Source organism: Mauremys reevesii, linkage group 6, assembly GCF_016161935.1.
Source record: "Mauremys reevesii isolate NIE-2019 linkage group 6, ASM1616193v1, whole genome shotgun sequence".
In the NCBI taxonomy this organism is placed as follows: Eukaryota; Metazoa; Chordata; order Testudines; family Geoemydidae; genus Mauremys; species Mauremys reevesii.
In genome coordinates this window covers 99,838,359-99,863,237 of record NC_052628.1, presented here as the reverse complement: position 1 = coordinate 99,863,237, position 24,879 = coordinate 99,838,359, and the positions used below count along the sequence as shown (strand labels likewise).

The following is a 24,879-nucleotide window of genomic DNA, read 5'->3' as shown; positions in this document are numbered from 1 at the left end:
CTCCAGAGTTAGCCCTCTGGAAGAGCCATTTGATAATCTGTAGGAGTAGAGACAGGTGGCTCCTTAAAAGTCTGTTACCCTTCCTGCTCCTGTTAGGACTCCTAGTTTTCCTGGCTACAAGGGCATCTTATGTGTACAGGCAGTAAGCCATCACCCCAAGTTTCTTCTGTCTGCTCCCAAGGCATTCAACTCCAAGTAGGTGGCTTCACCATACACCCAGAAGCATGTAGCATGTTAAGTGATGGAATGGAAAGAGGAATAAATCAGTGGAGTTACATTACCCCAGTCAAAATGAGAGTTGAATCAAACCCAGTAACTTTTTTAGTTGTTCCTAGCTTGTGCTGCCTTTTTAAATGGAAAAATTAGTGGCATGTAATTCTCCAAGTTATGGTAACACTACCAAGATGCTAATCATAATGTGATATTACCAATGCCTTAGAGCAGTGTTTCCCCAACTTGGGATGCCGCTTGTGTAGGGAAAGCCCCTGGCGGGCCGGGCCGCTTTGTTTACCTGCCGCGTCCGCAGGTCTGGCTGATCGCAGCTCCCACTGGCCACCGTTCGCTGCTCCTGGCCAATGGGAGCTGCAGGAAGCAGCCTGGAGCAGCGAGCGGCGGCCAGTGGGAGCCGCGATCAGCCAGACCTGTGGACGCGGCAGGTAAACAAACCGGCCTGGCCTGCCAGGGGCTTTCCCTAAACAAGCGGCGTCCCAAGTTTGGGAAACACTGCCCTAGAGTATGAACATTGGAAGAATTTTGGAAACTGAATTTTTTTTTCCACACTTCATATTGTTTCTCTGTCACATCTAGTCTTCTCTGTCTAAAAACTGGCTGTAAGAAAAGAGTTGGTTAATTCTCTAAAAGGTAAATTACCAGTAATTTATTTATGCTGCCACCTATCACCCGGTTTGTCCTTTTAAAACCACAGGAATAAAAGGGTTCTCCTGTTGATCCTTCCCTATTTGTAACAGTAGTGCCGTTTTCAAGGTTCAGTCCTGTCTCAGCTGGTTGTTTAGCTGTGTGTCTTTGTTTTATGATCATAGAGAATTGAAATGGATCGGTATCCCATTAAAGCTCACTGCTTTGTGACAGCTAGGCAAAGCTCATTGCTATCACACGGCTACGCCTCTCCATCTGCAGCTTTTGGACAGCTGCTGCTATGTCACTGGATTGTGTGTGGGAGATCTTGATGTTAAAGGATTGGGAAGGGCAAGGTTGATAAGCGTCCTGTACCTCAGAGCAGCAACTAGTGGCTGCCAGGGAGCCGGGAGGTAGGACAGATTTAGTGTTCCAATAGCATTCATGCTACCTCTACACCAGAGACAGATTTTTTTTTGTATTTTGGTCATACCTGGTCTTTCAGTTTACCACTGGGGAGCCATTCTCAGGCTTCACTCAGTTTAATCTGAAAAGATGATTTACACATAGCAAAGCCTTCTCCTTTGGGTATCTAGATAGCTCACCTTGAACGCTCCTAAATTATCACTTTAGTATCCCTCCAGGAGCATCCAGGATGAGTTGTGTAAACTTAGCATCTTGGGGGCTTGATTCTGCCAACCTTAACTGCACTGATGACAGTGGGACTGTACAAGTAAGGTACTTCCCAATAGGCAACATTCAAAATAGGGCTTCACAGTGTCAACCCAGTGTCGCCCAATGTGATTAAGGGTGACAGACTCAGCCCCCAAAACTGCAGCCTCCCTTCTACATTTAAGAAGTGTTTGGATTCAGCAATTTTGGTTTGGCCCATTATAAAGATGAGGTCAACTTACAAAATTCAGATCTGGATTCAGATTTTGAATCCAGGTCTAGTCAAGAACAAAAGTGAAGAGCTCAGATCAAAACCAGGGTCCAAAATTGTCAGAGATTAAATGCAGTAATAATTTTCATCTTATTTCAGCACTCCCTTAGGGAATTTTTGTTAAATCCTCCTTTGAGGCAGCATAGCAGTGCTAATCAACAAATGCCTTTAGCAGCCAGCAGGTATGTGGACACCTGTGACTGCTCCAGGATGTCTTTTCCTGTTTAAGTAACTGCTGTGTAGAGTCAAGAGTTGCAGTGGGACTTTCACATAGTGCTCATAGAAGAGAGAGAATATAGCACTCTTTCACATAGGGGGAGGCAGGCACATACAGACTGAGAAATTTCTTCCATGGGGGCTTCTTATAATACAAGCATTGCATACTTTGTACCCAGAATTCTGACGGTAATGAGTTTCCTTTTTGATTTTTAAATAGACTTTAAATAATTTGAGTTCTCTGGACTGAACAGGTGTTATATTTAACCTTCTCTTGGCAGGTGTAAAAAGGTGTTTGAAATACGGTATATATATTTTGGACCACATGGCTAGTCATACTTTGTGAGTAGCCCTACTGGAATCAATGGGGCTACATGCATGAATAAAGATATAAATATAAATAAAGATATAAAAATCTAGTCCTATATTATTATACCCATATTTGATATGGGCCAGATTGTGCCATCCTTGCTCAGGATGATTAGTATCTTACTCCATGACTAGTCCCAGTGAAGTCAATGAGACTGCTTCTAGCTGGAAGCACTACTCAACAGAAGTAGAAGTTGCATCTTTTCCCTTCTACTTAGTGTTAACTCATTTCTCTTGCTGTTCTGTATTTGTTCTGTAGGCTGATCAGAGCTCGCATCTGCATTGAGTTTACACCATTAGGTGTAATAGTTACTCATGGTTTACACAGATCTGAAGGAGCTGGGAAATGAGCCAAATAAGCCTTGTTTTGATTTTTACATAATGTTACCCCATTCCCATCTAATAAAACAAGACTCTGTTTTTTTTATAGCACCCTAACATGTACTGCAAAGCACTTTACAGAGTATTGAGCAACCTTAAGGAATGGAAGAGCACCGTCATCATTTAATAGCACCAATGAGAGCCCTAAAACACCATGAAATGATGCTCTGATCTCCTTCCTTATAGTGAGACCTTTTTGCATGCAGCATATTCCATTTACATTATATTTATCCTCAGAAGCATATTTCCGTAAAACACATGGAATGCAACGTCACTCTTCTCCTGCTCAACCTTTTAAAACTAGAGCTAGATTCATAGTAATTATGGCATCTAGTTTTTCAGGTGCAGGGATACAAGAAATAGTATCAGCAGAAGTGGGGGAAAAATCAGAACTAATTTTTCTTGTTTACAAAATAGCTGGTAGATGGGTGTGTAATAACGGATTTGTGAGTAATGCTTCTCCATTTGTAAGTAATGTGTTCTTCTCAAGCTCGCAAGCAATTACCCCATATATCATACATTACTATAGTACTTGGTATTCCATATATACCCAAAGTGATTGCCATTCCAAAATCAACAGTTAACGTGCATTAGTATCTGATCATGAATGTTGACTCTTGAAGGATGTATATTATATTAGATGTATAGGCTGTAGTCCCAATTACTAAAATATAAAAACAAAATGTATTTGTTTACATACAGGCCTGGACCTATTTAGATAAAAACAAATCTAGCGAGACTGTACTTTAGCAAGTTGAGCCTTGTTCAAAATATGTTGCAACAGAAATTAACTTGGAAAAGTTACTAGAATTCCAGTTGATAATGAGTTCCCTATTTTCTGTTACTAACTTCCTCAAACATTTCTCTTTGCTGTGTAATTCCTTGTTTTAGCCCAAAGGTAGTTTTTTGTTTGTTGGAACTTTGAAGGAAAAAACCCATAAGTATCACTGGTTTTGAGAATTTAAAACGTGTGTTCTAATTTTTAAAAATTTGTTTTGATTCTTTTTGGCTCTGATAATAACACCAAGGAACACAATGAGAAATTAATTGTCGTTAGTAGCATTACAGTAGCACCTAAGGCACTGTTCTGACATGTAATGAAATGACAGTCTCTGCCTCAGAGATTACAAACTTTGCTAGGCTTGGAAATAACTAATTCAGAAATTAAATTAAAATGATCAACCATGCATGTGCAGTGTTTTATTTTCCTTACCTATTAAGGTGCATGTGCACTTATTTGTATACATACATGATTTTGGCCTTAGTAGCATCCATCTCTACACATACCTAAATATTTCCCCTTCTTACCACCCAACCTTTACATAGGCCCATGGATTAGGACGTCTCTGGGAGTTCTGTCTGTATAGTTCAGAATGTGTTTTAAGAAGATATCACTTCACCACACAGCATTTTAACTGTGAGCTACTGCTCTGCAGGCCATACTTTGTGAGAAACAAAATTCCAGCTTGTTCCCTCAACAAAGCTTTTGTATCATTGGACATCAGAGTAAACTATTACCTACTTATTTCTTTTAAATGAAGGTCTCCATTTTCATTAATGGCCACTGTGGTCAGAGCTGGAATTAATTTAGTAATCTAAGAGACAAAAGGCAATTAACAAATATGCTAGTTCACTAGATCTCCTCTTTTTCTTTCTTGGGTACATTCCTGATGGCAATGTTGGGGCACTGCTTTTTTTAATGTCATATTATCTTTCTAGGTTTGTGGAGACCAAAACCAAGGAGCTATTTTTCTGCGTGAATTTACATTGATTCGGAGAGAGAGCCTCCATGACGACTTCTTGTCTGATTTGCTGAATAACCATAAAACTGAAGATCCGGTAGGACTCTCCTTTTTAAAATATTTGTTTTATTAATACTTCATACTGAAATGAATATTTTCTGGGCTGTGAAATTTTGCATCCGGTTCTTTGCTCTGTTGTCTCTTTATGGAAAGGTTCAGGCCTTAGATGTTATGAAGAAAACAACAAATATGACCAGAATAGAAATGCAATTAGAATAGTGGAAAATTTCTGGTGCATGATATACCTGCTGTGCATTTAGGGACCTTTTTTTTTTCTTCAAAGGAGCCATAATTTGGTCCCTAAAATTATGGTAGCAATATTCTTCCTCTGAGATTTTGGGTGTCTAGGTTTCTGCCTTAATTTCATTTGTGCACGCAAGGCAGTTTGCATAATTTTTTTTGTGTTCCACAAAAAGCTTTGTTGTGGAAAACACTTGCTATTTCAGCATCTCTATTTGAAAATATCATCCTGAAAACTACTTCAGCATTGAAGTTCATTTTGAAGGAACAATAGACAAAACTAACGATGTTTTGCGAAGAGTCAGTAGTTGGAATGGCACTAAAAAGGAAGAGAGAAGAATGGATTTAGGAAAAAAAAGTTTTCTTGTTATCCAAAGTCTGGTGACTCTGTTTCCACTACCTCTTTTGTGTGTGTCTTTGCAAGATTCCGGTTCAAAAGTGTGAGGGATTTCAAACTGAATATTTAGCAGTTTGTTCTCTGATACCTTTTAAGTGAAAACATTTACAAAGCAAAACAGTTCTAAGTGATATGTTGAATTGTGCTTTAATTTGAAACGAAACAAAGCAGATGATTTTATCATGACAGTAAATTTGCCAGCCTAATCCTTTCAATGGCAGACTTCTTGTTTTCTAATGCATTGTGGTTAAACTGGAATAGTGGCAAATCAGCAGCTGATATATTCCTGGATTGTTGATGTGTCTTAGAGGTTATAGCCCAGAATAATGATCCTGTGGGGATGAAGGAAAGAACAAGAAGCTGAAAAGAAGATTCAGCATGGAATAATCATGTGTTGGAGCGATGTTTACTGCATACTATATCTACTTATCTAGTAGTCTAGGAAAGCAATGCCTCAAGTTATCTTTTCTAGGCCATGAAAGACTAGCCAATTACCGTTTGTGAGAACATAATTGTACTGGGATGTTGGAGGGATGACTTTTAATAAATCTTGTTGCTTAGGTCAAAGAACCCAGTTAACAAAGGGAATACAAAACATTAAACAATCCACTGTGTTTGTGCTAATCCATCTGCTTTCTGACAAACTGTCCTTGGCATTTTACAATCCCACTAAGAGTTCACAGATTGGGCAAAATCAACACTTTGCTTTATCAGTGTTTGTAATTTTATAGGGAGTTCAGAGCAGTATCAAGCAACTGCTTTACTGCCAGTGCAATAAAGATTCTTTGTAAAGATACTATAATTTCTCCCCTCCTCCCCGCAATGATTAATGATGTGGGGCCTGAATCACTGTATTAGAACTATTGAGGCCATGCAGCCTAGTCTAGCAAGCAGCTTTTTTATTACAGTTTTGTCTGTATCACTGACTTGGCCTGTTGTTGTCTTGGAATGTCTTGGTCTTGTGCCTGATTGCAAGTGTATTAGGATATTGTTGACAAGTGAAAGCGTTGTGTAAATTACCCAAAGTTTTCCTCCATCCCACAAAATCTACATTAAAAGAGCATTATTAAGGTTGCAAAGTCAAACACTCCACAGTTAGGAGATGCCAGCTTTAAGATTGTCTGTGCAACCTTAATTCAGCCCCCTTATGCATATGTATATTGACACAGTCTTTAATGACATAATCACATACGGTTTTTTCCCATAATACCCCTGCCTCTTTCAGTATACAGGATAGCTGGTGCTTAACTAATGAACAGCTATTCAGTATTTTGTTTTCTCCTTGTTCAGTGTGGCCTTATTTTCTACACACAATTCAAACCCTGTTCTGAAGACAAAATTATTAATATCCTCCTAGGCTGTTGTAAGTTGTCCATTGCTACCAATTTGAGTGCTTCACAGACATTAATGAATTTATCTTCATGATACCCCAGTGAGAAGAGAGGGGTATTATCACCATTTTAAAGATGGGGAACAGAGGCACAGAAAGATTAAGGTCAAAAGCATCCACTAATTTTAAGTGGATTTTTGAGGCACTTCGGATCTAGCATTATATAGCACTTGATATGTTCAAAGCACAGCTCCAGTTGATTCCAGTTGCAGCTGAGAGTGCTCAGCACTTTTGCACATCAGACTCCAAGATCTCCAGTCAAGCACTCCAAAAATGAGGAACAAGCAATTAGTGATCAGCTGTGGAAAGTTTGATTTTTAAGTGACTTGTTTAGCATCACATAAGAACTGTGTAGCAGAGGCAGGGATAGAATCCAGTTCTCCAGGGTAACATTCAATTGCCTTAACCATGAGACCATCCTTTCTCTGACTGTAATTTATGGCTTCATTCACTGCACCCCTTCCAACTTCTGCAACAAATGACAGGGATCCTACGGACAATAACCTTCCTCACTGCACAACCCTTATTCATCATGTGCACTGATTGAGGCAGGGGTCCTGTGGGGGAAAAAAAGATCTTTGATCATGTAACTTAAGACTGTATCATAATGCGTACAGACAAAGGGGGCTGAATTAAGGTTGTATGAGCAGCTTCTCAACAAAATGTTTGCAAGATTTTTTTTAACATGGGCTAAACATTCCCCCTAACCTTGTTCTGGGAAACAGCTGTACTGTTTTTGCTGGCATTTAAAAAAAAAATTAGCATGAGCCAGATACCAAGCATTGGAAATTTCAGGCTGGGTGGTTCAAGTTCGACAAAGTTGTTAAGCAACTAGAAAACAAGCTCTTTTAATGGAAAGTGGTGGATTGATCTTAACTATAGACAGTGCTACCTGTGCCATGTAAAATAAAGTGAGACATTCTTTCTGAAAGTGTCTATTGTCATTAGAAGTTGTATAGAGAGTTGACATATCTGCAAAACATGTAATGAATCCTGATCCATTTTTGGAATAAGAAATGCAAGCAGATAATGTTTCAAATAAAAACATTTCTAACAAGAAATGAAGTGACAGTTTAATACAAGGAAAGCTCATCTTGGGTATCTAGTAACATAGAATTTGCCATAGTGGATCAGAGCAATAATTTGTCTACTCTAGTATCTTTCCTCCAACAGAGGCCAATATCTCTGCTTCAGAGGGAACTGTGAAACCCTCCATATATTTATGAAATTATGTATCAGTGAGTGGGGGAGGAGGGAGTTCTCTTCCGATTCCTGCAGAGAATTGGCTTCCTTGCTTTCTACTTCAAAGATTTAAATTTAATTACTCTTCAGTATTTCACATGGTAAAGCAATAAATGTTAATTGTCACCTGAATTATCCATTCACTGTATTTAATTTCCTGATCTTCTGGGTTAGTGAAATCAACAAGCTAACTACTAACTGCAAACTGCACTGAGATATTAAAATCACTGCACTTTAGTGTGATAATTTGTTTAGAGTTTTCATGTTATGGGAAAGGAGGCACTTGCCACCAACACATGTACTATCTAACCTAAGGATTATGCATGTGTTTCTGGCAGCCCAAGAAGTTACTCCAGTTCAGATAGCGGTAAGCTCTAGTGTCCCCTGTCAAGAATCCTGCTGAAGGAGGAGGAATAGAGAGATGTTAACCAGCAATTAATTATCTTCTTTACCTGGCACAATTGGGGTAATGACCACAATGTGCTAGGAAAGGAGTGCTCTCTCTGGGACACGCCTCTGGCCATAGCCTTACATATATTTATTAGACAGCCACAGTCGATGATGCCAATTGCCTCAGTGTGCTGTCATTAATAAGGGAAATGTGTGTGGCTATATGGTGGATAATCTAGCTTACTTTGCACTGGTACTGTAACTACCTCATGCAGCCTTTGCCTAAGGGCTGGGTAGTGTTCAAGTGTAGTTGTGCTACATGTAAGGAACTATTGCAGCCACTCTGGTTGGTGGGTTGTGCAGTCACTGTCTATTAGCAACCATATGGGGACTGTTGAGTAAAGTAGAATATGGAGTTGCCCAAATTTTTACTTCACTGCATATAACACCTGGTATAGTGCACTACAGCACAGTAATTCCCATCTTTCAACGACAGTATCACACAGACCCCAGTTCCATGAGCTTGTGCACCACTTGCTCAATGGCCTGAGACCTCGAATGAATGCTCCTGTTTTCTTCCTTTTTGCCCATTCTTCTGTGCAGTAAATCTTAGCTTTTTGACATTGTGGCCTTTAACTCCCATTTTGATACTATCGTCAAGAAACAAGCCTGTTGACATAGCACTGCGAGCATTAACCTCAATATTTGATTTTAAAAAGGCTTCTCTAGCTGGGGAAAGATTTTATATTTTGAGTATTTTCCATTCTGTTCTAACCAATAATTAAAATTTTAATGAATGTAGCAGAGTGATGAATCTCCTATCCCCTGAACAGTTGTTTTTTCTTGAAAAAAGAGAAAACAAAGAACTATTAAAAAGAGAGACGGACAGAGGGAAGCTAGGACAGAACTAACTAAGCTAGGACAGTTATCAGTGCACATGCATTTTGAAGCTTTAGCGGTAACCAAATACAAACAGTTTACAGACTTACTAGGTTTTTTATTTTATTTTTCAGAAATAGTGTTCTTATTTTTCCAAATGTTTTACTGTTTATGTTGCAGTCCGTTGTTAAATGGCAGTAATAATGTCTGTGACATGCACACAGGGGAGTTGAAGGTATCAGTACAAGAATTAATTGTAGCAAGCAATGATTTTTAAAACAAAGACAGTTAAAGTTTGAAGTATTCTAAGGATATGTCTGATTTCGACACAGTGGAATTACTCCGGGCTTGCACCAGTGTAAAGTACAGTAGACTTAAGCCCTCTGTGTTCAGTAATTGGATCTTAGCATAGGTTTTACTCTGGTTTTTGTAGTGTTTAGTTTAACCTATAAGAGAACACTTACCTACCCTCTAGCTAAGCAGTGTCTGGCCTTTCTAGACTGAGGTACAAATTCATTGTTTCAAAAAGGTTGAGGTCACAACTGATACTTTCTGGCAGTTTCTCTGCCCTGAGTGGCACAAAGGGAATGGAAACGACCTCTAAATTCTGCTAGTGATTCCTTGGTAATGGGGGAGTCCCCAGCAGGTGCAGAGACAGCATAGCTTGCTCCCATGCCTTCTTCCCCAGAGCCCCTGACTCAGGAGGTGAAGAGGAATGCATTGGGGAGAGGAGGGAGTGGAGGCATCAGTATCCTGCTAACTATCCATCATTGCTTGGATGTTAGTTAGAGCATCCCTTAGGTGCTAGAACCAGCAGTGTTGCCAACCCAAAGTGTGACATTTTGGTGATTGCCCTGACCAGTAAGGGTCTGTCACTGCCTGCCTTGTAACTGTACGTGCCTTAATGCTACATTGCTGTGGCTCAGAGCTCTGACACCAGTAGCCGGCCCACAAGCATAAAGGTTTCGTACTGGCTTCCAACAGCCTAGTTTCTCCTTGCAGGGTTACCCCAATAGCCCATCTTGTCCTGAGTCCACCCAAATCCATCCCCCACCGCACTCTGTGGTGTTCACTACCAGACTTTTCCCTTCTGGTTGCTCACCCCGAAGGAGTGAAACCTTCCCCCAGTTATCAGTCCACTTGGGATTGCACGCTCCACCCAGTTGGTGCAACAGAGACCTGCGTAGGGTAAAAATAATCTGTGTGTGTAATAGAAAAATCACAGATTCAAAGATGAAATAGTAAGACAAAGCAAACGCATACAAGTCATATGGAAAAAAGAACACACAGATGTCACCTCAAGCTTTACGCTTCTATATTAGCTACGTTCTCGTCTCTAATACAAGTTACCTGTTGCCTCTGAACTTCCTGTGTGCCTTCCTTTCCCTGTGCGCCCTCTGTCATAGAGGAGAGCTGGAGTTTCATGGACAGCACCCTGCTTACATGCTGGCCCTGCATTTCTGGGATCGCCTTCACTTCAAACGCCTTCCCTTTTAACAAGATGGGTAACGTTGTTTTTTCTTTTTCTTTTGGGCTATGATAATTCATGGTTACATGGTGCAAGGAAACTCCCTCCTTCCTTAGGGTTCCAAGACTGGGGTTTGCTTTTTAGTTTCCATTAACTTTAATGGTCCACCCATTGTCTTTCCCAGGTTGTACAATGCTAGGTGTTTCATGTGGACCACTAGTCTCAGAGGTGCCTCTCCATGCCTGATTGCTTCCCCATATCGCTGTGAGGTGATGCTGGAGTAGCACCCTTGTTACAACATGCATACATTCATAGCCCTACCGTGTGCACACACCTCCTCATGGCCATCAGATTTAGAACATTATGTGCATTCATAAGACTTTACTTGTCATCTATTTATACACAATAACATTGTATACAACTGGCTGATTCAATTGTTTGTTCTGTGGGGATCGGGTCCCCTGTTTTCTCCAGGAGCTGTCTGGACCCTGATTGTCGCACCAAACATTTGAAAATTGTGAGTCAGGCCCACCAAAATCATGAGACTGCATTAAATCTCCTTATTTTTAAGCCAGAGTCAGCTGATCTCCTATCCACAGTCTGACAGGGAATCAAGGAATGGACAACAGCTGCTCAGATTGCTCCCAGTTCATGCTACGGCTGCTTCTGGGGTGATAGGGGAAGCAGCAGAAGGCAGTTGGGGAGGTGATACACCCTACCTCCTCTCTCTATCAATAGGACTGATTCAAGCACTTAATTTCCCTTCCATGGCGAGGCTTAGGGAGCACATTTTCAATTCATAACCAAAAATACATTTTCTTAATTAAGTCACCCTCAAGACCCCTCGTGGCTCCAGATCCACAGGTTGGTCCCCACTGCTGGAGGAGAATCTGAAAATCACTGCACGTGAGTGCAACCTGAAAGTGCCGTATAATTTAAACAAAATTCTAATTAAAGGAATTCTGTTCTTCAATCTGAGCTTGTTCCTGCATTCATCATGTAAGAGAACTGATCGTCTAGTGTCTCATAAATCATATTGTTGTTCCCCTGTAAGTACCATGATGTGTTATATTAAAGTTCAAAGGAAGTGATAAACTGCTCTCCACTTTGACGTCCCTCAACTTACTTGGAAAATACGTATAGCATTAAACTTCATGAACGTGAGTTGGACTAGGAGAGTGAGTATCCCTGTGTCCACACAGTTCTTTGAATATAGGTGCTGCTTCTTTGCAAACAGTCTGTTTAAAGAACCTTCCTTTATAAATGTCTCCAATAAATATTTCTGGGTCTATATTTACTTTATAAAAATGTTACTTGCTTCCTGCAGATTAAATTACTTCTAAATTGCTAAAGCCTTTTGTTATCTTAATAGTTTATCTGCTTTAAAAAGGCAAAGTTTTTAAAATATGTTTAGGGATCTGTGAATCTTCAGAAACTTAGACAGAGAATTGGCATTTCCCATGTATCTCAATTTCAACCCTTTTAGATGTACTCGGACTTTAAAGGTTCTTATTGTTTTCTGGTCTATTTCCCCGATCTGCTCTTAACAATGACATTTTTCTCTGTCTCTTTAAAAATGGGAGCATGACCCTTTTAACGTTTGGGACCCATTACTGTGGCTATATATTTTTTTCTTTGTTGGAAAGCCAATCAAGATACCATTGCTGAATGGAAATTGTACTCCAAAGCTTGGACTCTAAGTCCCACAGCTGCCAAAATTACCAAAACTGTATCTACTGTGGGAGTTGACGTAGGAGAAAAGGGAGGATGTCTTGAGAAAGACAATGTTATTAGCCTTCTCCGCGTTAGGAAAACTACCCTTTACTGACATTGGTGGTGATCTGAGCATGATTTAACTACCACTTTTGAAATGATCTAGAACACAGTTTGTCCTGGTCTACACTTATAGTTAATCAGCGTTCAAATGGGTTCATATGCACCTCTCACTGACACCTGTTCTCAGCAATGGATAATTTCCTTAATGTAGGCACAGCAAGTGTGTGTATGTATGGGGTAGCTTTTCTGTTTGCTGTATGAAATGACTGGGGTCCCCTTTCCATCACACTACTGCCTTCGCAGCTGTGTCCCTCTCTCTATGCACTGCTACCCCTCTCCTACTGCCTTTTTGTTAGTCTGTCTTCTATTTGCAACTCCTTTCAATTTGATATCTTCAGCACATGGTTGTTAAAATGGTATTTGTGAAAATTGCTGATTAAGCTAAACTGGGAAGAGACATAAGAAGTCACCAGGATATGATGGTATGTACCCAAGAGATCTGAAGGAACTCAAATATGAAATTGCAGAACTGCTAACTATGATATGTGACTTATTGCTTAAATCAGTCCCTATACCAGAAGACTAGAGGTTAACTACTGTAACACTGATGTTTAAAAAGGCTCCAGAGGTGATCTTGTGGCTCTTACAAGCCAATAAGCCTAACTTCAGTACCAGGCAAACTGGCAGAAAGTATGTAATGAACAGAATTAGCAGACACACAGAGGAACATGTTTTGTTGGGAAAGAGTAAACAAGGCTTTTGTGGTGAGGCATGATTTCCCTTTAATCTATTAAAATTCTTTGAGGGTGTCGTCAAACCTGTGGACAAGGGTTTATTCAGTTTATATAGTGTACTTGGACTTTCTGAAAGCCTTTGACAAGGTCCCTCACCAAAGGCTCTTAAACAAAGTAGGCAGTCATGGGATAAGAGGAAGGGTCCTCTCATGGATCAGTAACTGGTTAAAAGTTAGTGAACAAGGGGTCACTTTTCACAATGGAGAGAGGTAAAGAGCGGAGTCCAGGGATCTGTACTGGTACCAGTGCTGTTCAACATATTCATAAATGATCTGGAAAAAAAGTGGTAAACAGTGAGGTGGCAAAAATTGCAGATGACAGAAGGTTGCTCAAGATAATTAAGTCTAAAACTGACTCTGAAAAGTTACAAAGGGATCTCACAAAACTGGGTAACTGGGCAGGAAAATGGCACATAAAATTCAATGTAACCTCATGTTTTAGGTATCCCTAAGCCTCTAACTGCCAGATGCTGGGACTGGATGACAGGGCATGGATCACTCAATAACTGCCAGGTTCTGTTCATTCCCTCTGAAGTATGACACCTGCCACTTTTGAAAGGAGGATACTGGGCTAGATGGACCATTGGTCTGACCCAGTATGACTGTTATGATATGTAGATGCAAATACCAGTAAGGACAGACAAATAATACAAAAAGACTGAGTAGTGTTGGATGATGAAGTGGTAAGAACAGACTTGTGGCTATGCTACCATCTTCCTTTGTTGCTACCACTACTGGAGCTGTTCTGGTGGTGAATTACAAATTCCATTTTTTCTGGAGTAGATGAAAACCTGCATCTAGACAGCTAAAAGTTTTCAGCAGGTAGTATGGTGTAACAAATTGCTAATTCAAATGTTTTGGCGATCAGTTTTCCCTTTTGTGGTACTTAGTATTAATCCAGAGTAACAGGAAAACGTTTTGCCTGCTTGGTTAGGACAGTGTTTTTTGTTGGGTTTTTAAAAAATGTTTTCCCTTCCTTCACGGGCATTAACAGATATAAAACTGATTGCAGTGCTTTCAGAGCCCACAAATTTGCATTTCTTTATGCTCTCTTATTTCTGTGTTACAGTCAGCATACAACTTTGTCACTTTTCTTCGAAGGCTTGATCATTTTTTTAAAGTGCAGATAGCTGGTATAGGTCATGTCTACAATGTGAATTTCAGAACTCTGAAGTTTCATATGAAGATAGTGGGATCTCCTTTAATCAAACTGCCTACAGCTAAGCTGTCTAGAAATGAGTAGAGGAGCAATTTCCTCCTGCATTTCATCCATTATTCAAATTAACCCAGTGAATGTGTTTCCAGAATTTTTAATTCAATGGATTTCTTGTTAGCAGTATGATACATATGATGTAATATATGAAATGTGATCTGTATTGTTGGTGGTGTTCATACACGTAAGCCTAGATTCTCCTCTGCATTAGGGCAGCCTTGCGCCCCTCTGCTGGCACAAAACTGGTTTAATTGGTCATCCACCGCTAATAGAGCAGCCCCTATGCTGCCCTTTACCCTGTGGCTGGCATGGAGTGTGACCAGAGGACTTTATTCCCTGGTGATCACTAGCTGCCATTGTAGCCAACTGGAGATGTTGCCTGCCAGTGCCAACCTTCAGGTTGCTATAACTTGGCCTGGGGGATGGAGCAGCCTCAGAGGAGTTGAAAGTCGCCTTTGCAAAATTCTTCACTCCATCATCCCAAATTGCACCAAGCGCTTTTAACGTTGGAGCCAAAGACTGTAAGGACTTTAGGGGCAGTGACTGTCTCTTGCTATTCATATATAAAGTGCCCAGTGCAACCTTGATCCTCACAAGAGCCTCTGAGCACTGTAAAGCAAATCAGTATTTGTTCCTATTCCCTGTTTGAATGAGCATAAGACTTCTATAGCCAGTAAGGAGGCCTGAGAAGCCACTGGTGCTTTTAGACTTAGGGAGAGGTAGCAGTCGCAAAGGATTAGAGAATATTAGAAATGTTTAAACCTCTTCCTTTGTGGATCACACAGAGCCTTGTGAAGGCATCATTCCTAGAAAAAATTATAGTACTGTAAAATTTATTGGCAGGGTTCAGAGTTTAAATGTAGTTTTCTTTTGTAACATTCACACAAAGTAATTGTGTATGCCTATGCATTTCCTAGCGGTCAAGTGGCCTGTCATATCCTGGTTTGGCTCATTTAATTGTCATTGATCCCGGAAGCTAATGAGGGGTACTGGGAACCCTGCCCTGCTGTGTTAAGCAGGATACCATCATTTTCAGTGCTGGCAAATTCTCTATGAAAGCAGAGAGGACATTGTGTTGCACTGGGAGTCAGGAGACCTCCGGTGTAACTTTAGTCCAGTCATTTTGCCTCTCTGTGCCTCTTTCTCTTCCTATCCTTTGTCTTGTCTATTTAGACTATAAACTGTCTGGGTCAGGAATTGACACTCATTATTATGTGTGCAGGGCCTAGTAAAATGGGGTCCTGAACTCAGGGCTACCATAATTCAAGTAGTTAATGACACACTTCACACAAACATTCATGTGAGCAAAACTCAGTCCTTTGAATGTTCCCATAAAGGCATGTAAAACAGAGTGCAAGTGTGGCCAAAGCAAATCCATTATTAAAATCAAGTGGATGCTTGCAGAACATTTAGGTGGTATTTGCCCAGCTTCCATTACGCATATTTAAAAAGTAATTGATTGAGAAAGCAATGCATGAATGGAGTTGGAATAAAATGCTCATCTCCATTTTAAATACAGTGTTGCTGCTGCAGTACAGTCAAACATAACAATGTGGCTTTAATAATGAGTTGCTACATGCCGTAATTGTTAAATCATAATGTATTTAATCAAATGGCATTTAATTAACAGTCCATAATTCTTATTAAATCCTTATCCGAGGATTGCATTAATGTAAGCCCCAGATTTTTATTTTTAGAAGCTTTTCTCTACTTTTCTTTGTGGGCAGCTAGCAATCTTGCTTGCAGATCAGTCAGACAGATGCATATCCATATATCTTGGCTCTGCTCCATCAATCCTTATCGTGAGATGTTTGTAAGATTCTGATTATTCCAGATTCAGATTTTCAGGAAAAGCAAACAGTAAGATCTTCTTGATACAGTCTGAACTTGGGGTCTGAGAAGAATTTTCCTAAGAGATCTAATACAAAGAAACTTTCTAGTTAAGAAGTGCCAGTTCATTGTAGTTTTATTTCTGCTGTACAGAGGCTATAGTTAGTGAACTTGGAAACAAGAGCCCTTTAGATTTTTGCATCTTCTTTCAGAGGCCAAGGCAATCCTTTGCACACCCCTCTTTCCTGCCGAGGAATTCTTGTGATTCTGATCCAACAGGATAGTAGTTGTTGTTCAGCATGATCTAAAAGATTTGAATAGAAAACTGTATTCTGTTCTCTCTAGGGTTTTCATATTGCACTTATCACCATAGTATCTGAATGCTTTCTAGTACTGCATTAAGGTATGTGACTAACAGCTGTCACCTGTTTTGTTCTTTCATCCTCTATCCATGGGGAGAAGTGTGTGCAGTGGAGTGTCTGTTTTTGGTAGGGTTTGGGCTTTTTAAAAAATATACATGTTGCTACGTATTTGTTAGAGAAGGCCAGGTCAAAGAAATGCATCTTGGACTTGGAGTGGAAGGTGCTGAGGTTTTTGATGGCCCACAGGTCTTGAGGGAGCTCTATCCGCACCCTTGGATTGGCCACCGAGAAAATTCTCCCTCTCTCACAGATAAGCTTTACCTTTATTGTAAGGAGTTCAGTTGAGCTACAGAGGAGTGTGGCTGTTGACTCTGGTCTTCATCCCAGAGCTTTAGATGGTCTTTTAGATATCCTCGACCCAGGCCATGAAGTGCTTTGAAAATAAGGACCAGGACTTTGAACTTGATTAGAAATTCTATGTGAAGGTAGTGTAGAGAGCGGAGGACTGGTTTGATGTTCGCAATAACCTGTGTTGCTGAGAAGCTGCGTTACAGTGTTCTGTCCTAGTTGGCGTTTCGTAAGTGCTGAGGTCTTCATGCACGGGTTTATCACAGTGCTGTACTCCAGCCATCATTGTAAAGCATTAATGGGAATGTTGGGAATCATTAATGTTCAGAATGTTGGGAATCATTAAGAAGGGGATAGAAAATTATCATATTGCCTCTATATAGATCCATGGTATGCATGCAGATGTGGTTGCTCCATCTCAAAAAAGATAAATTGGACTTGGAAAAGGTTTAGAAAAGGGCAATAAAATTATTAGGGGCATGGAATGGCTGCCATACGAGGAGAGATTAATAGGACTGGGACTTTTCAGCTTGGAAAAGAGACGACTAAGGGGGATATGATAGAGGTCTATAAAATCATGACTGGTGTGGAGAAAGTAAATAAGAAGTGTTATTTACGCCTCATAACACAAGAACTAGGAAAGAAGAAATGAAATTAATAGGCAGCAGGTTTAAAACAGAAGGAAGTATTTTTTCACATAGCACACAGTCAACCTATGGAACTCCTTGCCAGAGGCTGTTGTGAATGCCAAGACTATAACAGGATTCCAAAGATAAATTCATGGAGAATATGTCCATCAATGGCTATTTGCAGGAATGGTGTCTGTAGCCTCTGTTTGCCAGAAGCTGGAAATGGGCAACAGGGGATGGATCACTTAAATTGGAATTTTCAGAGGAGTTCGGTACCCAACTCCTTTAAGCACCACTGGAATTTTTGGCCTTCTCTTTTTATCCTGCAGGGTATTTCCTTTTTTCCCCCTACAGAAAAGGAATAATTTTTTTTATCACAGGATGTACGCCTGGCTTAACATGAGTAATGGGCGAGGCCTCATTTCTTGGGAGACAGTATTAGGGAGGTAAATGGATCAGCAGGCTGTAAACAGAATGCCTGTACTAGTTAAGATAAGGGGGACCACCCAGGGAACGATTTCTAATAAACAAGTTGATAATGGATAAGGTAAGCCTGGAACATAAGATGAGGTAAAGCAACCAAGTGTGATGCAGTGTGCAGTGTGATGCAGTGTGTAGTAAATGCAGTGTAATGTATAAATGTAAATAAATAAAGGAAGCAGCTTGCTATGTAACATCGAATGTATGGTAAGCCCCATATCCACCTCCGTGCTTGAATCTGATTAAATCAGCATAGCTTTGCAAATAAGGAACCTGAGTGACGAGACTGGAGTTGCGAACTGAGTTCTTGGGAACCAAATGTCCCAACACAGGACAGTTAGTTAGGGATTATATTTCAGGGTCTGTTACTGATCTGGTGTGTGACCACAGGCAAAGGACTTCTCGCTGCCTTTGTTTCCCCTTTTGTAAAATGGGAAGAGAAGTAAAATAGCTCATAAGGATTTTTTTAAAAGTTTATTAGTGTTTGTAAAGTATTTTGAAATCCTCAGATGGAAGGCATTATAAAAGTGCAAAGTATTAATATTTCAAATGTAGAAAAGTGTGTAGAATTTTGAAAAAATCCCAAAGATTAAAGGCTGATTTAGTAATAAGGCTGGGTGGGATGTCGTAAAGTTATTCCCGCTGTGTTTGGAACATGCCCAAAAGAGTTTTTTTCCCAGTTTACAGAGAGGAGGAAAGAGAGAAACATGGATTTAAATCACAGGAAAATGTATTTGCTACATTATGCATTCATTTGCCTCTTTTGTACATGCCAAATTTCAAAGGAGCCTCTGAAATTGTGCCTGCACAAAAAGAGTAATCGAACAAATTTTGCATGTACAAACCCACATTTCAGTACACAAATAGAAATTTCCTATATGCACATAATTATGGAATACAGACATATGGGCAAATTTTGAGAGCACAGTTTAGGAGAGTCCCCTGAAAATTTGCCCTCTTTTCTTTACCATTTAGCTTTTTAGTTTTGTTCAATATCTCTGTGTGCATCTGAATAAATGTCCATTGGAAACTGAAATAATACAGTCAACGTTATTTTGCATACTCCATTTTTTGTATCAGCTTTGGCTGATGAAACAGAAGAAAAACGGCTCCATAAGCTCCAGTGCCTTTAGACAGTTCATAGCAGAGGGAGAATTCACTGAAATAAGGTTGCGGCTAGTTAGAATGGTTTAAAAAATAGATTAGATTCTTAGTCTGTTTTATGAGTGTAAAATTAACTTCCTAATGGTTCCTGGTAATTTTAATTTCCATTTTAGATTGGAGAAACACATTGTAATATCTATTATATTACACATTGTAATATCTATAATACTTAACTCTGCCATGAGAGCAGGGGACTGGACCAGATGACCTCTCGAGGTCCCCTCCTGTCCTACGATTCTATGATTAATGCTAATTTCAATGGGAAAAGGGTCTAGGACTGTTGGTGGAATGAGACTTTTTGTTTCAGCCTCAGCTCATCATCATTTGAGCTGTGCTACCATTGTTCTGTTTCCTTATGGATGTACAGTCGACTACCTTCACATTCAGGGTCCCTTGTTGGAATCATCAGTAATATATCTGAGCACCAGGAGCTAGCTTATAACAGGGAAGACATTTTTCCAGAGGTCCCACAATTGACCGAGGCCCCTGGGCACAGGCCTCATTGGCCCAGTGGCTAATCCGCCTCTGCTGTCACACTGATCACTAAAAACAAATTGCTCCTGTGCTCACCGAGTTGCCTCCCTTCATGGTATACTGTGTCAAATTCAGTTCTTCAAGGCTTCACTTTTAAAGGCCTACTTTGGACTGACCCAAGTCAAGTGAAGGATTGCCTCACTCTGAGAGAGCAGGATTTTCTACAGCAGCTACATACCACTGGAACTGTCAACATGAAGAATTAAACTCATGTGTTACATGCTTCAAACACAGGAGGAGGGAAATATCTTCCCATATAAGAAAAGTGACCTACCAAAAGGTGGTGGCAAGATGGAAACAGTCAAATTTTACGAGTAATGGAACCTAAATAGCAATGGTAGGGGCTAAAAATTACAGCAGACTTTTCTATCCACATGGGGATGTTGTAATTCAGACCTTAGCACTAGTTTAATGAGGATTTCTATGAATGTACACACACACATGCACACACAGAGATAATATAGGAAAGATGGTCCTGAGCCATAAAATGGGAATCTGGAGCCATGTTTTCCCTGTTTGTGCCAATTCTGTGGTTCTAGTGCATGCCTTTTTAATAGTTATATCTTCACATGTTTTAGAATAATACATTTGTTCCTGACTCTCAGGTATACAGAAACCAGTTACACATTCCGAGGCTCTTTACTGGGCTCAGCTTGGATGGTGAGGGACATTTCTTCTTATTAGCAAGGAGCACATAGCACTGAGGGAAATGTACCATTCCTTTTAATTATAGGAGCTTGTGCGGATATCTAAAGCACGTGTTCCCAGTGTCAAAGATAATGTGATGTTGTAACAAGTCCCCACCTCTCCGATTAATTCCATCTGGAGCTGTGAGTTTATGGTTTTCTGTTGAAATGGATGGGATCATTAACAAAAACAAACCAAGTTTGAAAAAGATAAAGTTTGTCATTCTTGTGGTGGGCAAACTATAGGCACGTGAGTCGCATGAATGGCTCTGGTGCGGACTGGAAAGCCATTCTCAGAAAACCAGCTGTTATTTCAGGAACGTTTCTTATGTCTATCACCTTTGGGTAAATCACAGTCCTGATTGCTTCACAAACCTCTGCCACAACAATCCCAACAGCTGATTTGCCAGCTCCAAACTGGCTAGCCACGGATTTGTAGCAGCCTGGAATGGCCAGTTTCCAGATGTCTAAAGGAACCTGCTTCTGGACTAGCATGGATGCCCATATGTGCAGGAATGTCTGCTTCTTCATGAAAAAGTTCTGGACCCACTGCTGGTCATACCAGGCCCGCATGAATATGTCATCCCACCAGTCTGTGCTTGTGGCCCTGATTCAGAAGCACCGGTCTACACAGAGGGAATCTGTAGCTAAAGCTATAACAGGCATGATCAGCATTAGCTTATTCACAGCTGGCATGTCAGCTCCCTCCTCCGAGAGGTGCCTTTGGCAGTTCAAAAATGTCCACCAGTATCTTGAAGATGCTCAACCTATGTCTTGAAATAGGACTGACACCATTAGGTAGAGATGTTCTTCCCCAGGATGGATCCATATTAACTCTAGCTGCAGAGAGTGTTCAGACACAAAATAGCTCAGCTGGATAGGTTTGTGGGGTATAAAACCACACAAAACAGTTCTGGTCAACTCTCGCAGAACAGACGCATGAGTTCTTCCAAAACCCATGATGAAAAAAGCCCCAGAATAGTTTCAGCTGGCAAGGGCACTTTGAACCAGGAGACACTACACTCCCACCGAAGCTGAAGTCCTGACGTGGGTATGCGTACTGCAGTATGGCTGCACCAGCAGGGTTGTGAACTCTGGGTTTCCACTGCTGTGCAGATCATAAAATTTCAGGGTTAGAAGGGACCTCAGGAGGTCATCTAGTCCAACCCTCTGCTCAAAGCAGGACCAATCCCCAACTAAATTCATCCCAGCCAGGGCTTTGTCAAGCCTGACCTTAAAAACCTCAAAGGAAGGAGATTCCACCGCTTCCCTAGGTAACCCATTCCAGTGCTTCACCACCCTCCTAGTGAAAATGGTTTTTTCCTAATATTCAACCTAAACTCCTCCACTGCAACTTGAGACCATTTCTCCTTGTTCTGTCATCTGGTACTACTGAGAACAATCTAGATACATCCTTGGAACCCCCTTTCAGGTAGTTGAAAGCAGCTATCAAATCCCCCCTCATTCTTCTCTTCTGCAGAGAAGACAAACAATCCCAGTTCCCGCAGCCTCTCCTCATAAGTCATGTGCTCCAGCCCCCTAATCATTTTGTTGCCTTCCACTGGACTCTTTCCAATTTTTCCCACATCCTTCTTGTAGTGTGGGGCCCAAAACTGGACACAGTACTTCAGATGAGGCCTCACCAATGTTGAATAGAGGGGAATGATCATGTCCTTCGATCTGCTGGCAATGCCCCTACTTATACAGCACCAAATGACGTTAGCCTTCTTGGCAACAAGGGCACACTGTTGACTCATATCCAGTTTCCTGTCCACTGTAACCCCTAGGTCCTCTTCTGTAGAATTGCTGCCTAGCCATTCGGTCCCTAGTCTGTAGCGGTGGGTGGGATTCTTCCATCCTAAGTGCAGGACTCTGCATTTGTCCTTGTTGAACCTCCTCAGATTTCTTTTGGCCCAATCCTCTAATTTGTCTAGGCCCCTCTGTGTACCTACCCTCCAGTGTATCTACTACGCCTCCCAGTTTAGTGTCGTCTGCAAACTTGCTGAGGGTGCAATCCACGCCATCCTCCAGATCAGTAATGAAGATATTGAACAAAACCAGCCCCAGGACCGACCCTTGGGGCACTCCACTTGATACCGGCTGCCAACTAGACATGGAGCCATTGATCACTACCCATTGAGCCCAATGATCTAGCCAGCTTTCTATCCACCATATAGTCCATTCATCTAGCCCATACTACTTTAACTTGCTGGCAAGAATACTGGGAGAGACCGTATCAAAAGCTTTGCTAAAGTCGAGGAAAAACACGTCCACTGCTTTCCCCTCATCCACAGAGCCAGTTATCTCATCATAGAAGTCAATTAGATTAGTCAGCCATGACTTGCCCTTGGTGAATTCATGCTGACTGTTCCCGATCACTTAGAGGAGAGGAAAGTGCTTCAGAATTGATTCCTTGAGGACCTGCTCCATGCGTTTTTCCAGGGACTGAGGTGAGGCTGGCTGACCTGTAGTTCCCTGGATCCTCTTCCTTCCCTTTTTTAAAGAGGGGCACTACATTAGCCTTTTTTTCAGTCATCTGGGACCTCCCCCGATCGCCATGAGTTTTAAAAGATAATGGTCAATGGCTCTGCAATCACATCCGCCAACTCCTTTAACACCATCGGATGCAGCACATCCGGCCCCATGGACTTGTGCTCATCCAGCTTTTATATATAGTCCCAAACCACTTCTTTCTCCACAGAGGGCTGGTTACCTCCTCCCCTTACTGTGCTTCCCAGTGCAGTACTCTGGGAGCTGACCTTGTTCATGAAGACAGAGGCAAAAAAAGCTTTGAGTACATGAGCTTTTTCCACACCCTCTGTCACTAGGTTTCCTCCATCATCCAGTAAGGGGCCCACACTTTCCTTGACTTTCTTCTTGTTGCTAACATTCCTGAAGAAACCTTTCTTGTTACTCTTAACATCTCTTGCTAGCTGCAACTCCAAGTGTGATTTTGCCTTCCTGATTTCACTCCTGCATGCCTGAGCAATATTTTTATCCTCGTCCGTGGTCATTTGTCCAATCTTCCACTTCTTGTAAGCTACTTTTTTGTGCTTAAGATCAGCAAGGATTTCGCTGTTAAGGCAAGCTGGTCGCCTGCCATATTTGCTATTCTTTCTGCACATTGGGATGGTTTGTTCCTGAAACCTCAATAAGGATTCTTTAAAATACAGCCAGCTCTCCAGGACTCCTTTCCCCTTCATGTTATTCTCCCAGGGGATCCTGCCCATCAGTTCCCTGAGGGAGTCAAAGTCTGCTTTTCTGAAGTCCAGGGTCCGTATTCTGCTGCTCTCCTTTCTTCCTTGTGTCAGGATCCTGAACTCTACCATCTCATGGTCACTGCCCATCTACTTTTGCTTCCCCTACTAATTCTTCCCTGTTTGTGCACAGCAGGTCAAGAAGAGCTCTGCCCTTTTGTTTCCTCCAACACTTGCACCAGGAAATTGTCCTCTGTACTTTCCTGGGTTGTCTGTGCACTGCTGTATTGCTCTCCCAGGAGATATCAGGGTGATTGAAGTCTCCCATGAGAACCAGCATCTGTGATCTAGTAACTTCTGTTCGTTGCTGGAAGAAAGCCTCGTCCACCTCATCCCCCTGGTCTGGTGGTCTAGAGCACACTCCCACATGATATCATCCTTATTGCTCACACTTCTAAACTTAATCCAGAGACTCTCAGGGTTTTCTGCAGTTTCATACCAAAGCTCTGGGCAATCTTACTTCCCTCTTGCATATAATGCAACTCCCCCACCTTTTCTGCCCCGCCTGTCCTTCCTGAAGAGTTTATATCCATCCATGACAGTTCTCCACAGTCATGTAAATTATCCCACCAACTCTCTGTTATTCCAATCACGTCATAATTCCTTGACTGTGCCAGGACTTCCAGTTGTCCCTGCTTGTTTCCCAGGCTTCTTGCGTTTGTGTGTAGGCACTTAAGATAACTCGCTGATCATCCTGCTTTCTCAGTATGAGGCAGGAGTCCTCCCCTCTTGCGCTCTCCTGCTCGTGCTTCCTCCCTGTATCCCACTTCCCCACTTACCTTATCTTTGGTCTCCTTCCCCCGGTGAGCCTAGTTTAAAGCCCTCCTCACTAGGTTAGCCAGCCTGCTTGTGAAGATGCTCTTCCCTCTCTTCATTAGGTGGAGCCCGTCTCTGCCTAGCACTCCTCCTTCTTGGAACGCCATCCCATGGTCAAAGAATCCAAAGCCTTCCCTCTGACACCACCTGTGTAGCCATTCGTGACTTCCATGATTTGATGGCTTCTACCCGGGCCATTTCCTTCCGCAGGGAGGATGTATGAGAAGATGAAGGTGTTCATGTGTGGGCTTGGAAACGTGAGCCCACAAGCCTGGGCGTAGCAGGCCTGGGCTTAGTGTGCTGTACAGACTTATCCTTAGTAGGGGTTGTCTATTTTCATGTGAAGGGGTAGGGGCAAACTTGGGGAAAAGATCAGTGTTGTTCTTTGACTTCCATCACTAAGATTCTTCAGGTTAAAG

At 41.4% G+C, this 24,879-nt stretch overlaps 1 protein-coding gene across 4 annotated transcripts in view; it reads left to right on the top strand.

Moving 5' to 3' along the window:
- The window catches only part of ADAMTSL1 (ADAMTS like 1), a 649,946-nt gene that overhangs the window by 166,764 nt on the left and 458,303 nt on the right, over positions 1 to 24,879 (top strand). For all 4 annotated transcript variants that reach the window (XM_039544630.1, XM_039544629.1, XM_039544631.1 and 1 more), the window contains exon 2: positions 4,484 to 4,603. In XM_039544630.1, coding sequence (XP_039400564.1) covers positions 4,484 to 4,603 — 120 coding nt within the window. The remainder of the gene's footprint in view (positions 1 to 4,483; positions 4,604 to 24,879) is intronic.